This window comes from Sus scrofa, chromosome 14, assembly GCF_054392235.1.
Source record: "Sus scrofa isolate SSC_HxYL_T2T_F1_AM1 chromosome 14, Sscrofa_HxYL_maternal_Yorkshire_Landrace_v2.0, whole genome shotgun sequence".
NCBI classification, from domain to species: domain Eukaryota; kingdom Metazoa; phylum Chordata; class Mammalia; order Artiodactyla; family Suidae; genus Sus; species Sus scrofa.
Window position 1 is genome coordinate 38,905,650 of NC_139396.1, and position 17,749 is coordinate 38,923,398.

At 35.3% G+C, this 17,749-nt stretch overlaps 1 protein-coding gene across 20 annotated transcripts in view; it reads right to left on the reverse strand.

Annotated features, from left to right (window-relative positions):
* GALNTL6 (polypeptide N-acetylgalactosaminyltransferase like 6) overlaps positions 1-17,749 on the reverse strand; it is a 1,215,026-nt gene that overhangs the window by 787,969 nt on the left and 409,308 nt on the right. For 18 of the 20 annotated variants that reach the window (XR_014826525.1, XR_014826524.1, XM_084994758.1 and 15 more), the window contains one exon: positions 13,041-13,149. The exons of the other annotated variants lie outside the window; for them this stretch is intronic. Coding sequence is in view for 16 of the 18 variants with exons in the window: in XM_084994751.1 (XP_084850877.1) it covers positions 13,041-13,149 (109 nt within the window). In the remaining 2 variants the exon portion in view is untranslated. The remainder of the gene's footprint in view (positions 1-13,040; positions 13,150-17,749) is intronic. 20 annotated transcript variants of the gene reach the window in all.

A 17,749-nucleotide genomic window follows, 5' to 3' on the forward strand; every position in this document is an offset into this window, starting at 1 on the left:
GATACAGGTTTGATCCTTGGCCTCACTCAGGAGGCTAAGGATCCAGTGTTGCCATGTGAGCTGCAGAGTAGGTTGCAGATGCTGTTGTTGTGGCTATGGTATAGGCTGTCAGCTGCAGCTCCGATTGGACCCCTAGCCTGGGAACCTCCATATGCAGCAGGTGAGGCCCTAAAAAGAAAAAAAAATTTATATTTTTAGTTCTCTTACTCTCTTTCCTAAAACTCACATATGCTAAGTACATAAACTCTACAACAGTAAATGTAAGTGTGGCTTTAACTCTTACTAAAAGCAAAGCTACAGCAAAAGTACCAAATCTAACTTCATGGAGTTTCCAGATTAGAGCTACAATCAGCAGAACAATTACTACTGGTATTGAAATTTAAATTTTAGAAACAGTAGGTATTAGAGTTTTCTGTGTGCAAGTTACCAGGAATACAGATTGGCACTTCATACTCACTTCAAAGCTGTACAAGAAAAAGTTAAAACTAGGAAGACTAAAATTGGGTACAATACTGCAGAAACTATAAAATCTATTTAACCTTAATCTACTTGATCCATTTCAATTCAAATCCTTTACTTCCTCTATGTTTCTCATCTTTTCCTTTTTGGCTCTTATCAAACACCATTTTCATTCAGCAAAACATTTTCCAACTTTTTCATGATCAAGAGTCATCATCTTCTCATATAACTCTTCCCAAATGTGGGGCATTTATGGCTGGCTGGAAAAAATTTGATGATAATCACAAGTTACTATCTTGTGAAAGGGGTTTTTGATAAGGCTTTGGTTTGTCAAGATGCTCACAAAATGTCTGTCTTTGTCATAATAAATCCTTAGGACAGATAGTGTTACTTGAAGTGAAGGGGAGAGTTTGTGTCATTTACTGAGATTTGAAAAATTATGACAGGGGATTCAATTTATAATCACATAGGCATAGAAATCAAGGTCACGTAAATACAGGCAAACCTCAGAGATATTGTAGGTTTGGTTTCAAATAACCACAATAAAGTGAATATCTCAATAAAGAGAGTCACACAAAATGGTCCATTTCCCACAAATATAAAAGTTATGTTTACACTGTAATATAGTCTATTCAGTATACAATAGCATTATGTCTATAAGCAAAACATACCTTAAGTAAAAACTACTTTATTATATATGCTAACCATCATTGAAGTCTTCAGGGAGTCACACATTTTTGCTGGCGGAGGGTCCTGTCTAGATATTAATGTTGATGGCTGCTGACTGATAAGGGTGTTGGTTGCTGAAAGCTGGGGTGGCTGTAGCACGTTCTTAAAAGAAGATAACAATGAAGTTTGCAGTATCAATTGAACTTTCATTTTACCAACAATATCTCTGTAGCATGCAACGGGGCTTGATAGCATTTTATTCATAGCAGAACTTCTTTCTAAATTGGAGTTAATGCTCTCAAACTCTGCTGCTGCTTTACCAACTACATTTATGTCATATTCTAAATCCTTTGTTGTCATCTCAGCAATCTTCATAGCATCTTCCTCAGGAGTATATTCCATCTCAAGAAAAGTCAGCCTATACTTTGAACACTTTCATTGCTCATCCACAAGATGCAAGCCCTCATTCATTTTTTTTTTTTTTTTTTTTTTTTTTTTTATCGTGAGGTTGCAGCAATTCAGTCACATCTTCAGGCTCCAATTCTAATTCTAGTTCTCTTCCTGTTTTCACCACATCTGCAGTGACTTTCTCCATTGAAGTCTTGAGCCCCTCAACATCACTCATGAGTGCTGGAATCAACTTTTCCCCATACTCCTTTTAATTCTGATACTTTGACCACTTCCCATGAACCACAGATGTTCTTAATGTCATCTGGAAGGCTGAATCCTTTTCAGAAGGTTTTTCATTGACTTTGCCCAGATCCACCAGAGGAATCATTATCTATGGTGGCTATAGTTTTACGAAACATATTTCTTAAATAATAAGATTTGAAAGTCAAGGAGTTCCCATCATGGTACACAGAAAAGAATTTGACTAGGAACCATGAGGTTGGGGTTCCATCCCTGGCCTCACTCAGTGGGTTAAGGATCTGGAATTGCCGTGAACTGTGGTGTAGGTCACAGATGTGGCTCGGATCCTGCATTACTGTAGCTGTGGTGTAGGCCAGCAGCTGTAGCTCCGATTTGACCCCTAGCCTGGAAACACCCTATGCCATTGGGTGTGGCCCTTAAAAAAGCAAAAAATAAAAAATATAATAAAAAAATAAAAAATATAATTAAAGTGAAATTAAAAATAAGATTATCTGAAAATATAGATAATGTAGGGACAGGCAAAAATTTGTTAAAAAAAAAAAAGATTTGCAAGTCAGAATTACTCCTTGATCCATGGGCTCCAGAACTGAAGCTGTGTTAGAAGGCATGAAAACAATATTAATCTCCATGTCTGTCTCCATCAGAGCTCTCAGGTGACCAGGTGCCTTGTCAATACACAGTAACATTTAAGTATTTTTCTGGGCAGTAGTTCTCAATAGTGGGCATAAGATATTCAGGAAACCATGTTACAAAAAGATATGCTGTCATCCCGGCTTTGGTGTTTCATTTATAGAGCACAGGCACAGCAGATCTGGCCTAATTCTTAAGGGCCCATGATTTTTGGAATGGTAAACGAGCACTGGCTTCAACTTACATCTCCAGCTACATTAGCTTCTTACAAATGACTCAGCCTGTCCTTTGAAGCTTTGAAGCCGGGCACTGACTTCTCTCTAGCTCTGAAAGTCCTAGACGGCATCACCTTCCATCAGAAGGCTGTTTTGTCTACATGGAAATTCTGCCATTCAGCGGAGCCGCCTTCATGATTTATTGTAGCTAAATCTTATGAATAACTTGCTTCAGCTTCTACATCAGCACTTGCTGCTTCACCTGGCACTTCTATATAATGAAGACAGTGTCTTTCCTTAAAACTCATGAAACAACTTCTGCTCACTTCAAACATTTCTCCTACAGCTTCCTCATTTCTCAGCCTTCATAGAATTGAAGAGTTAGGACCTTGCTTTGGATTAGGCTTTGGCCAAAGGTTATGTTGTGTCTGTTTGGCCTTCTAGGCAGACCGCTAAAACTCTCTCTATCTCAGCAGGCTGATCCATGTGATCACTGGAATAGCACTTTTAATTTCCATCAGAACTTTCCTTTGCATACACAAATTGCCTAATTGTTGGGTGCAAGAGGCCTGGCTTTCAGCCTATCTCAGCTTTCAACATGCCTTCCTCGATATCTTCATCTTTTCTAGCTTTTGATTTAAAGTGAAGGACATTGGACTCTTCCTTTCACTTGAGCACTTAGAGGCCATTGTCAGGTTACTAACTGGCCTAATTTCAATATTGTCCTGTTTCAGGAAATAGGGAGGCCCAAGGGGAGGGAGAGATGGGGGAATGCATGGTTGTGGAGCAGTGAGACACACATATAACATTTATTAAGTTTCTTGTCTTGTATGGGTGTGGTTCATGGCACCCCAAAAAATTACAAAAATAATGCCATAGACCACCATAACACATATAATAAATAAAGGACATTTCAAATATTGTGAGAATTGTCAAAATGTGACACAGGGACGGGAAGTGAGCAAATGTGTTGGGAAAATGATGCCAATAGATTTGCTCAAAGAAGGGTTGCCACAACCCTTCAGTTTGCAAAATAAAAACCTCACAGTATCTGCTAAGTGCATTAAATTGATGGAGGTCTGCTGATATACACATATCCATGAACTGAGCAAATAGAACAGCCCAGACAGTTTACAAATATAACTTAACACATAAATTAACTCTGTGTAGTAATTGTTATCACTAAACCACATTTTAACTAATGAGAAAAAAAAGTCTGATTAATCCCATGCAATTTGCCCATAGGAAGTTGATATTTCAACTTTTGCAATAAATGGTTAAATTGAATTATTTTTAAAAGTTAATTTTGTCTTATTTTGAATACAAAATGGATTACAGTTTAATAAATCTCCTGAGATATGTCTACACAGCTGTTTTAATATGGTGATGGTGAAGGGATTTTTCACTAGATAATTGTCACTCAATTCAGTTTCAACTAAATTTTGTTCTATTATTAGACACATAAACTGTACATCTCAACAGAATCCTTTCAGTTCTAGTTTACATTTTCATTATTATACAATGAGTATCAAAGGAGATATTTCATTAAAAGTTAATTTTAATCTAATGAATAATAATGAATGCTATCTTGGCAATATTCCCAAAGTTGACCACCTCCCAACAAATCTCATTATGAAATTAATTGGGAATACATCATAAATGTATAAGTAATACTAAATGATTAACAATAAACAATGTTCAATGTAGTAACATTATAATAAACAATGTAGTAACAAAAAAAGATGCCAGATACTGTTTTTAAGAGCCATGAGGCATCAATAAAAGATGACCAGGAACTACTGCAGTTACAGCAAAGCTACCATTTTTCACTTTGTGAAAGCAAAGCAGTTATAGTCTCTCCCAGATGGAGCACATTTCTGTTTCCCATTCTGTTTGGTTGGCAATCTTGTTCAATTATGTAAAATAAAGACATTTAAGAGTAAAATGGGTCCCTGATCAGCACTAATGGGAGCTGTTGTTTAGAGGAATTTAGGAAAGCCTAAAGAAAATCATTTTAAAGCAAGGTGCTTTCCTACCTCTTAAATAGCATTTTAATTCAGATCTTATAGATGTTCTGTGGTGGAAATTTCCAGTCATTACCATGACCCCTTAGTAACTTAGATCATGAGGTTTGAGGGGCCCTGGGGTGCAATCTCCAGAAGAGAAAAATAATAATCATGCTCCCAGGACTTCCCTAACAGGAGTGTCATCATTCAAAAAGCCCACTTCAAATGACTCAAGAGAATGTGACTGGTAGCCCTTGGGTGAGTGATTTTAATTCAGGGAATCAGAATTTTTAACTCATTAAATAAATACATATGTGTACAAATACGGAAGGATAATTTCTATAAGAAGTAAGTAGGGTCAAGGGATGGAGAGTGAATTTTCATTTATTATCTAAGCAATTCCATCTCTATATGATAAAATGGTGGTTAGAAGGCATGTCTAAGTAGATGATGTATGGTCTTGGTAACCTGTAAGGTTGACTAACTCTGCAAATAGAAGTAGTGGAAAGTTAAATATAATTTCACAGGATTCCTGAGGCATGTGGTGGAATGCATAGATTGATTGTATACAAAGTAGAATACAGCTTTTCTCACACTGAGTTCATGCATACTGAAATCCAAAAAACAGCAATAAACCATGAAAATTTGAATTAGAATAAAAAGAAGACTGGATAAGAAAAATTTTCAAAATTTTCAAATTTAAAATCTAAAAATAACTGTTTTCTAGAAATACAAATCAGGAGTCTTACTAATGATTTCATAAACCCCACTTGCACGTGTGCACACACACACACCTACATCATTCTGCATAAAAGACTTAGAAACTGTTGCAAGACATGTTTCTACAATATTTTCTTAGCTTCTATTTTCTTTGCTGAAAACTCCATCTTGTCCTGCTTTACCCCATATTCCTGCTTGAAAAATAGTCTCAGTGCCGGTAAATGACTTAAGCTTAAGAACAAAGACCTAAAGGCATAAGTTATTCATAGGGTCAGCTGAATGAGGACATAACACATTGGTCTAGGCACACTGGATCTGTGCAGATAGGCATGCTCTTTGTACAGCATGATATGTCCTCTAAAGAATAAGAGGAAGATAAGCCTTATGGCCCCAAGGGGTTTATGAGGGGTCGTTTAGCATAATATGCATTAGCAAGGAGAACCAAGGTGCAAAACCTAGGCACAATGGGTTGCTGCAGATAGGATCGGCACAATGGTAGATTACCTAGAATGCTACGCGTAACAGCTGACGCCAAGCTTCCTCAATGCTAATGATTGTTAAGTGCCTAAAGATCAGAATAAAAGCTTAATCAGCTACAGGCTATGTGACTTTTAAAATAATTAAAAAAAACCCCTATATCCTGCACCTACTACCCAATCTTCACTTGATATAATCCTAAAGAGCACAATAAAAGCAGTGTGGTTTCTTGAGGCGGTGCTCTTGGTCCCTGAGACCTTGAGCCCCCCCCCCTTCCCACCTTTAATTAAGATAAATGTCTCTTGTGTTTTGTTTTATGTTAACTTTTTCCTTAAGTTTCACAGCACCCTTTCTTCAGCCCCAACCTGCTGAGCTGGTCTTGGCAAGAAACTATGCATTACCACTTAGAAAAGAATGTGATGAGAATTAAGAAACATCACATATTAATTAAGAAACAGGCACCTACACTAATTGTATTTTCTTCTCAACATCCAGCAGAAGTTATTAGATTCATAGTTCAGGGAAATGCCATAGGCAGAGTTTATCTTTATTTCAGAAATATATGGCATTTTTTTCCAGTTTATATAGAGAGCTATGTCGGCTGGATAGCTCTTTAGCTGCTAAAATGATTATACCAAATGTTTACTGAATAACAGGTCAGTATCAATGTACACATCATCTTTCACATTATATCAAAGGAATCTGTATTTCAGTTCCTTCCATTCAACTTTTATAAATAATTGAATGATGGTTCAACAAGCATGCTTAACAATTTTGTGATATGGTAACACTCAAAAGGATAGCTAAATGATTAGAAGACAAAATCTGTCAATAAATTCTCAAACTATGTGAAACTAAATAAATGAAATATAATGGGATCCTATATATAATATATGATTAGAAAAATAATGCCTAACATATGGCTAGGTTAGTAAGAAATAATGAAAAAGGTAATTCAGAAAGTTAATTGCATAAAAATACAAATGTATCTGGTATCAGGATATGACTTTATCCTTGTATATTTGATTTACCTCTTCCAGGAAGCCATCCTGAACCTGAAATGCTGTGTTGGATATTCTTCTTTACATAAATTGATTTAGTTAATGCTAATCCTCAAAGAGAGAAGTATAAGATTATGAAATAGTGGAAACTCTCCTTTTTTTTTCAATAAAAAAGAATTTTTCCAACAAATTAAGAGTCCTTATAATTTTTGTTATAATTCAAAGGACACAGGTGTACCAGAAAATAATTCTATGCTTCACCTAAAGTCTTGGACTCTATCCTTCAATTGCTCCTTTTCTATTTTTTTTTTTTTTAAGGAATCTCCACTTTCTCAAATGTGAAGACATTTCCACCACTTCCTTCTTACTTACTTGCTTCCTTTTACCCTGCATACCACCTACTTACATAAAAACAATTACTTAAAATACCCGATATTTCCAAAAGTATCAAATATGCCACAAAGATGAAACTGCCAAAACAAAACATGAGCTAACAACATGAATAAAAACACTAAGAACAACATTTGATGAAATGCATGCTGCATATTATGCTAATTCAATTTTATAAAAATTATTGAGATCTCGTTAAGAAATAATTTCTGGATTTTCCTATTTTCAAGACATTTTAGTATTTATTAATTAGGACAGATATTTCAGAACATAACTAAAATATAATTAAAACCTAACAAGTAAATATGAAACACTGAACCGCAAACTAGTGCAATGTACTTAAAATGGGGCTTGGAGGGAAATTTAGAGCCCCAAATGTTTATTCTACAATGGAAAAGGCTAAAATTGAGAAGCTATGAATCTATTTTTTAAATTTAGAAAAATGCATTAAAAGTCAAAGAAAATAAATAATAATTATAAGACTGAAAATCATGAGATAAAGCACAATAGGTAAGATATTGGTTTTTGATATTATTAATACAGTGTAGTAAATTAAGGAAAAAATGACCAAAAAAATTTGAAAGAAAAAGTAACATAAATTTAAGCATGACAGACGTTACAAAATCTTTATGAGGACTTTTGAATAAATGTATTAATAAATATGAACATTTTAACCCAGTAGTGACAAATCTTTGCTCCAAGAGAAGTCCAGGTCCAGATAATCTTCACCTACAAAATTTCTTTAACTATTAGTAAATAACTCTAATAAACAGTAAGCAAGTACAACATACAGAAAAATGAGAAGTACTATTCAAGTGATTTATGAAGCTATTATTACATTGTTACCAAAACATGACAAGGACTCTATAAGAAAGGAAAATTCATGGCCAATATTCTCTCACAGGTCAAGATTCAAAAACACTAAGCAAAATATTAGCAAATCCAGTAATAAATAAAAAGACAGATTTAGTCCATAATTTCACAGTTTGGTTTCTATAAGAAGTCAAAAGATATAATATACTCAAAAACAAATAAAAGAGGAAATGTACATTTTACATTTGGCACTGTTAATTAGATATCTAACTAGGTAAAAATGTAAATTTTAAATTAAAATTAGCATTCATTTAGATGTAAAACAAGTAAAATGCTCTGAAAACCATATCCAGTAGGCTTAGTAGACATAATAAAGTATATTTGCATTAAGTAGATAAAATCTTAACATAAGTATCTAATTTGCTATTGTCAGAATCCTAACAAGTCAAAAGGAGTTACCAATACCCAGTGGACAACATGACACTGAAATTCCTAGCAAGTGCAGAAACAGAGCAAAAGGAACTAAAATTATAAGGTCCAGGTTGGAAAAAAAATAAAATACTGTTACTATTTGTATTATGGGTATCTACATTGACAATCTAAAATAACTTATAAGCAAATAAATGTCATAGAAGAGTTTAGAAAGCTTGCTAATTTCACATCAATATTAAAAAATTATTAATCTTTATTTATACCAGCTACAAACAGTATGGAATTTCAATAAAAGCAATAACATGCTCACCACCTATATAATATTAGTTTTCCAGGATAATATTAAAAATGTCTGAGAATCAAATTAGAAACATACCACTAAAAATAACAAAAAAGTACCACTAAATACAATGATATACTACAGAATGAATAATTTAATATTGAAAAAGATCAATTATCCCTAATTTAAGAATAGACAATACAATTCTAAAATTTTAATATTTTTGTATATCTGTGTATGTGTGTCTAAAGTCTGATACGCTGATTCTGAAATTTAAATAGAGTCCTAATATTAAGAACGGCAGAGTTCCTTTATGGCTCAGCTGTTAATGAACCTGACTAGGATCCATGAGGATGCGGGTTCGATCCCTGGCCTCACTCAGTGGGTTAAAGGTCTGGCATTGCCATGATCTGTGGTGCAGGTTGCAGATGTGACTTGGATCCAGCATTGCTGTGGCTGTTGTGTAGGCCTGTGGCCACAGCTCCGATTAGACCCCTAGCCTGGGAACCTCCATTTGCCGCTGGCTGTGGTCTTAAAACAGCAAAACAAAACAAAAAAATGGCAATGTATATGCAAGGAAGAAGATCAAGGAAAATAAGACGAACCTTATCAGATATCAGTAATTGTTAAGACATAGTACATGCAATATGATGTCATTAGCACAAAGATTTCTACTCATGGAACAGAACTGAGAAACCAGAAGGAGGACACACAACTATGGAAATGTTTTATGGAAATCAACACTGATGATCAGTGTGGGAAAAGATACATTTCCAATAAATGGCACTGTTACTTAGATACCTAACTAGGTAAAAACTGAAAAATATTGGTCACTTTCCTCACATCATATAAAAATGAAGATGAGTTACATTTAAACTAAAGGTAAAAGGTAAAAATTCTCAAGTTTTAAAAAGACAATATAGAACATCATTTTTAAAGGGTATATCTTATTGTTTTTTAGATTTAACTACCACAAATTTAAGAATTTCTCTTCATTAGACAATACACGCAAAGGTTTTTAAAAAACAATATACAAAATGTGGGATAAGATATTTCCACTATGTACAACAACCAAAGGATAATATTCCAAATAAATTGAGAACACTCTGTGGATCAATAAGAAAAAGAAATTTAAAAATTGGAAAGAGAAATGAGTAGGAATTTTTTTTACCAAAAAGAAGGCACAGATGGCCCATGAGTGTAAATAAGAGATGAACTACATTAAAATTAGTAAAATGTAAATTTATGCAATGACGGAGTATTTCATACCACCAAACTGAGAAAAAAAGAAAAATCAGACAATAATATTAAGTGTTGACAGGATGCAGATCAATGGAAGTAAATCAGTACATCAGCTTTGGAAAAGGGTTTGTCATGTCTACAGAAGGTAATTGAAATGTGTATTCCTTGCACATGCAAATTCTACTATTAAATATGTACTATAAGAAAACACTGTCTCGGAGTTCCCATTGTGGCTCAGTGATAATGAACCTGACCAGTATCCATGAGAATGTGGCCTTGATCAGTGGGTTAAGTATCCGGCGTTGCTGTGAGATGCAGTGTAGGTCACAGACATGGCTTGGATTCTGCGTGGCTGTGGCTGTGGCTGTGGCTATGGCTGGAAGCTTTAGTTCTGATTCGACCCCTAGCCTGGGATCCTCTAAACGCTGCAAGTGCAGCCCCGAAAAGAAAAAAGAAAATACTGTCTCTATCCCCTAACCATGAACAAGAATACTTAGAGCAGCATCATATGTGACCAAAACCTGAGAACTCTCAACATGTTTACAAAGTGGAAAATGTTGCAGAAAATTAAACAACACTAATCATGAATCAACTAGAATTGCACACACTCACATGGATGGAACTCAAAAATAATTGTGAATGAAAGAACAAAGTCATACAAGATGATACAATCTTTAGATAAAGTCCAAATGCAGGCAAAATGCAACACTATTTAGAGATGAGAAGTACAGAGAAAAGTGAAAATAAACACAAATTTCAAGATTTGGGGGAGACAAGGCACAAATTATCTGTTTTCTCAGCCTAGTATAATGAGAACAGAGTGCTTGTTTTGATTTTGTACTTGTATGTGTTGTCTATATGTGCACACTCCTTTTATTTATGTTATATTTCATTATATTTTTATGGCCACACCCACGGCATATTGAAGGTCAAGGATCTAACCTGTGCTCAGCAAAGACCTGAGCCACTGCAGTTGAATTCATAACCCACTGCACCACAGCAGGAACTCCTCACAATATTTTTTAAAATAATGAATTACAGTCTACCATACTTTTCATATATCTTCCAGTGAATCATAAACATGCTAGCATTTAAAAGCTTTTACATTGCACAGAAAATTTGTACTTTAGATAACTTGTTATATTACTGATTTTCTTTGAGGTCAATTTCCCTTGGTCCAAGGGAGGATGAGAACATAACAGGCACATTTTTCCAAAAGGCAGAAAGAGTCAGATAAAGCAAAAATAAACGTGAAGCATTGGATTTGTATCCCAAACTCATTGCCACAAGCAAAGGATAGGCACACTGAATAAAGTAAAGTAACTTATATGGATCAATAATTACAGTTACCATTAACGGAGTTTATACTATATACAAATAATTGGCCAACTAATTTAGATGTGTTAGCTTTAATCCTTAGAGCAATTCTGCAAAATAGAACATCAGAAAGACAAACGGACTTGCCGCTTGCACAGAAAATGTAGGCTATAAACCCAGGGTTTCTCTCTCCCATATGTGCCCTTGTCATCACTACTTTTTGCCCAAATATTATTCAACATCTGACAGTGGGGTGTAATGGAGCATAAGAAGATCTGACTTTTAATCTCTGTCTACTCATTATGAGCTGTTTGACCTTGGATGATATTTCATGAATTCTTAAAGACTCAGTTCTTTTTCTTCCTTTTTTTCTTTTTACGAATTGGAGATTATAATACCTATCAGACTTATTGTGAAGTTCAAACAAAATACATATTAAAGCCCCTAGTACAAAATATCTACTCAATACATTTTAGCTCTTTACTATTATTATTAATAGTGATTCAATTATGGGAACATCTCCAAGAACTTTCAGCATTCTGTGGTTAAAAAGAGGAACAGATGGTGGGATGAAAATAAGGCTAATTAAGCAAATAGAGTAAGGGCTGGAAAAGTGAGGATGCTGTTAGGGAGCTCACTTTTGTGACTATTCATGGAGTCACGGCGAAGGTGGAGAGACGATGTGATCTGGAAGAGGTTGATGCTCTGAGGAATAGAGAATATTGTGATGACAAGCAAGGGGGTAGGGGTTACCTTTATTTGGAATAGAAGACAATGAAAGACTATAATTAGATTGAGCCCACCTGACCCAGAGCTGAGAACATTCACAGCCCTGAAGAATTTCATGACCATCTGAACACCCTCAGTCCTGTCTTCCTGAGGGGAGGAGTTAGGAGGAAGTTTGACCAGAAGAACTTGAGCCTTGGGTTACTTCTAGTTCTGCTGCTGATTTGATCTGGAATGCACCATTTCTGTGCTCCTCAGGTGTCTTTACCAAATAATAGTATCTCTATTTCTGTGATACCCTCACTATGAAAGAAAAAAAAAAAAACCCAGAGCTCCTTTGGTTGAATAACAGAATATAGACTTTCTATCATATGTTATTCACCTTCACTTGATTTCTACTTCTCTATTCTTCAGAATCTGTTTCCAACTACTTGCGTTCTTCTGGAAAGACTTATTTTTTCCTGTTCCTTTGTCTAAGAAGTAAATTGTTTCCTCTGAGTCTAGCCCAGGACTAGAATTCTGCTATGCATATACACACCTGCTTAAGTCCATTTAACTGCCTATTGGTTTGCCCAAGAATTGCCAACCTGTCTCTTTTGATCTGTCTGCCAGTGTCTAGAACTGGGATACCTCTTCCATCTTTCGTATAGCCCATTAGATACACCACAGCCTTAATGAGTGGATCCAGCTCAAGACATGCAATTGCCAAGTCAAGTCTCACCAATCAATCCAAGATACCCCCACAAATGACTGAAACACACTTTGTAGATATAAAGCACTGCAGATTTCTAAAGTTTGAGTGATCTTTTGTTCAGCTGCTACCCTAAAAGCTATCTGTTATTTTCTCTCTGAAATTTGAAATTGTTTTAATTCTGCCCAGCATTGACCTCCCACATCCCCATGAAACCTACCTTACCGTGTGCAGAAGAAATGCTAATTAGAGATCCTGTAAGTGACAAAGGAGACACTGCAGTAAGGAAAGCAGCACTTTGGGTTACACTGAACTCCATACCTGAGCGCATAGCCTCTTTCTGAATGCTCCCATAGTCATGCCAGTCCTTTCTTCTCAAACCATCTGTCCATGCATAGAATTGCCCATCTCCCAGGCCCAGTGGAAATGTCTGTGGAAAAGGAAAGTATTCAGAGCATAAAAAGGAGGTATTTCCTCTTGCATGGCAGGTAAACATAGCCAGACACACAACAGGCAAAGGATGCTTGATTTAGGGATTCTTCCCAGGAAACTGGAAAGAAAGCTATTGCTGTTGACCAGCTCTATACATGTCTTAAAATCTTTTACCAGTTTTAAATAAGAGTATGTGTCACACACCTAACATTTCCTATTTCATTTCATCCAGAGATGATCAGGGTACAACCTCTGAGAGTAAATGCCTAGTTGTCTTCACTTGCCCAAAGTGTAAATCCTAGTAATGCCAGAAATTTCATATTAAATGGAAATATTTTTGTTTGTGATTTGTATGGACTCATTCATTTTGGTGAAGTACATCTGAATGGCCTGTAGGCAATTTTAGCAACATTTGTGGAATGCTCACTGTGTAGAAGGTACAGTTATATGCTCTGTGTATAGATCATTCTGTCTTTATGAGAGTCTTTATGAGAGTCTTTCAGTGTAAATCTCCATTTATCTGCCAATTAAATGAAGACCCAGAGAAGTGAATTAACTTGAATTAAACCACAGTGGCAAAGTCAGCACTTGGACCAGTTCTGTTAACACCAAAATTGTATTCCTAACAACTATTAAATACTGCCTCCTATCTGGATTTCTGTTAAATTATGGTATACGGTTATTCTTGTTGTTGAAATCGTTACCAAGTCAGCAACTCCAGTCACATGTTTTATGCTTTAGTAAAACTCAGTATATTCTGATGTTATCTTGAAAATTATTTCTGTGTACATTGCTGAAATTACTTATTTTACTTCTTTTTTATGGTGTTTATTTTGCCTTTTTTTTTTTTTTCCTTTTCTTTTTATGGCCACACCTGAAACAGATGGAAGTTCCCAGGCTAGAAGCTGAATCTGAGCTGCAACTGATGGCTTATGCCACAGTCACAGAAACAGCAGATCTGAGCTGTACCTGTGACCTAAACTGCAGTTGTGGCAATGCCGGATCCTTAACCCACTGAGCAAGGCCAGGAATCGAATCTTCATGGACTCGATGTCAAGTTCTCAACCCACTGAACCACAATGGGAATTCTGTATAGTGTTTCTTTTAGTAATAAACAACAACTATCTTGAGTGAAATTTATTTTCACAATCTTTTTTTGGCCACACCCACAGTGGCATGTGGAAGTTTCCAGGTCATGGATGAACCTGAGCCACAGCAGTGACCCAAGCCACTATGGTGAAAATGCTGGATCCTTAACCTGCTGCACCATAAGTGAACTCTTATTTTCATAATCTTAATACTTGAGGTAACATCAAATAAATGGTTTCATATTTACATACCATTTTCCTTTTATTTGGTTAATTTGTGGAAATAAATAATATATCTACAGAGTAAAGAGAAGAACATGTAGAAAGTTTAGGTAAAACAAAAGGTAAATATTTCAGTGATGAATTTTTAATCCTAAGAGCTTTTTACAAGGCAAATAAAAGATTTTATTCCTTAGTTTGAAATAGTTACTGAGCTTATGAAAAAAAAAAATCTACCTTCAGTCCATCTTTATAGCTTATAAAGGATCCAGTTGTTTTGAAAGAATAAAAGTGCACTTAGTATTTCACAAAAATCAAAGTAGTTAAATCAGAGGAAAGATTTTTCTGGATCAGGTAACTATTACTTATACATATTTTTAAAAATTGTAGCAGTGGTGAGTTCAAGAAAAAGTAACAGAGATAATAGAAGATAATGGTGAGTTTATATAAAATATTTAGAATAATAAGGATACATTTTAAAAGGAGGATGATAAGGAAGAAAAGATCAAAAAATTAACAGAAAAAAATTAGAATGAAATGGGAAAAAATAATTTTGCAGTTATAATAGTGATACTAAAAAACCTGATGCATTTTTCCTAATTGATATTGATTTCATAAATAGAAATTTTACTCAAAACAGCCATGATTGGGAAATTTTAAATAGGCAAATAACTAAATAACTTTAAAATACGAAACCTGAGGAAGGATCAAGATTGTGGAGGAGTAAGACATCACACACTTCATCTCCCACAAACACATCAACAAACACATCTACATGTAAAATGATTCACACAGAACATCTACTGAACACTGGAAGAAAAACTTAAACTCCCAAAAAGGTCAAGAAACTCTTGACATACCTGGATAGAACAAAAGAAAAAGACATAGGTTGAGAAAAAAAGAATCAGGACAGGACTAGCATTCCTGAAATGGAACTGTGAAAGAGCAAAGGAACCCATATCCTGGGAAGCCACCTAGCCGAAGGGGAGATCAACCAAGATGGAGGGACCTCAAAGTCACCAAGAAAAGCACAGCAGCAGAACAGAGGAGGGCAAAATAGAGTGAAAGTTTCACAGATTATCTGTACCACCTCCCTAGACACCACAGCCTGAGACACTTGGGTGGGGGCTGGGTGCTGAGATTCAGGCTTTGGAGGTCAGTTCCTGGGAGAGGATTAGGGTTGGCTGTGTGGGGAGAGCCTGAGGGGCAGGGGAGTGGCGTACTATGGGCTGGGAGTGGAACGCCATGGCAGAGGGAATCCGTGAAGAGGTCTGGGCCTTCAGGAGAAGCAAGGCACCATTGTTGGGGAGGGTGAGAAGAGGGACAGACCACCATAGCAATCTCCCTGAACATGTGCAGGCTCTCAGAGGGCAAATATTAACAGACATAAAAGGAGAAATTGATGGGAATACAATCATCGTAGGAGACTTTAACACCCCACTCACATCAATGGACAGATCCTCTAGACAGAAAATCAATAAGGCAATAGAGATCCTAAATGACACAATAGAAAAGTTAGACTTAATTGACATTTTCAGGACCTTACATCCAAAAAAGTCAGAACATACATTCTTCTCAAGTGCAGATGGAACATTCTCAAGGATCAATCACATACGGGGGAACAAGTCTAACCTCAACAAATTTAAGACTATAGAAATTATTTCAAGTATCCTCTCTGACCACAATGGCATGAAACTAGAAATCAATAACAGGAAAAGAAATGCGAAAAAACTAACTACATGGAGACTAAACAACATGCTACTAAAAAACCAATGAATCAATGAGGAAATCAAGAAAGAAATTAAAAAATACCTTGAGACAAATGATTATGAAGAGACTCCATTCAAAATCTAAGGGATGTCACAAAAGCAGTGCTTAGTGGGAAATTCATAGTGATACAGGCCTTTGTCAAAAAAGAAGAAAAACCTCAAATCAATAATTTAACCTACTACCTAAATGAATTAGAAAAAGAAGAACAAACAAAACCTAAATCAGCAGAAGGAAGGAAATCATAAAAATCAGAAGGGAAATCAACAAATTAGAGATTCAAAAAATGCAAGAAAAAAAATCAATAAAACCAAGAGCTGGTTCTTTGAAAAGGTAAACAAAATTGACAACCCCCTGTCCAGACTTGCCAATAGGAGATAAAAAAAAAAAACCCAAAAAACAAAACAAGAAATGAAAAAGGAGAAATAACAATAGATACTACAGAAATACAAAAAAAAAAAACCATAATAGAATACTATAAACAATTATATGACAACAAATTTGACAACCTAGAAGAAATGGACAACTTTGTAGACTTAAAGCCTACCAAAACTGAATCAAGAAGAAATAGATCAACTGAACAGACCAATCACTAGAAATGAAATTGAATACATAATAAAAACACTCCTTACAAATAAAAGTCCAGGACCAGATGGCTTCACAGGTGAATTCTATCAAACATATAAAGAGGAATTTATACCCATCCTCCTTAAACTTTTCCAAAAGGTTGAAGAAGAAGGAACACTCCCAAAGACATTCTATGATGCCATCACCCTAATACCAAAACCAGACAAAGATACCACTAAAAAAGAAAACTATAGGCCAATATCTTTGATGAATACAGACCAAAAATTCTCAACAAAATTTTAGCCAACCAAATCCAACATATAAAAAAGATCATACACTATGACCAAGTGGGATTCATCCCAGGTTCACAAGCATGGTTTGACATACACAAATCAATCCATGACATACACCATATTAATAAAAGTCAAAAACCACATGATCATCTCAATAGATGCAGAAAAAGCATGTGACAAAGTCCAATATCCATTCATGATAAAAAGTCTTACCAAAGCAGGTATAGAGGGAACATACCTTAACATAATCAAAGCCATTTATGACAAACCCACACCAAATATAATACTCAATGGAGAAAAGCTGAAAACCTTCCCACTAAAATCTGGAACAAGACAAGGATGACCATGCTCACCACTTTTATTCAACATAGTATTGGAAGTACTAGCCACAGCAATCAGACAAACAAAAGAAATAAAATGTATCCAATTGGAAGGGACAAGATAAAATTGTCACTATATGCAGATGACATGATAATATATATAGAAAACCCTAAGGACTCAACCCCAAAACTACTCAAACTGATCAACAAATTCAGCAAAGTATCAGGATATAAGATTAACATTCAGAAATAGATTGCATTTCTATATACTAACAATGAAATATTAGAAAAGGAATACAAAAATAAATTACCTTTTAAAATTGCATCCAAAAAAAAAAAAAAAA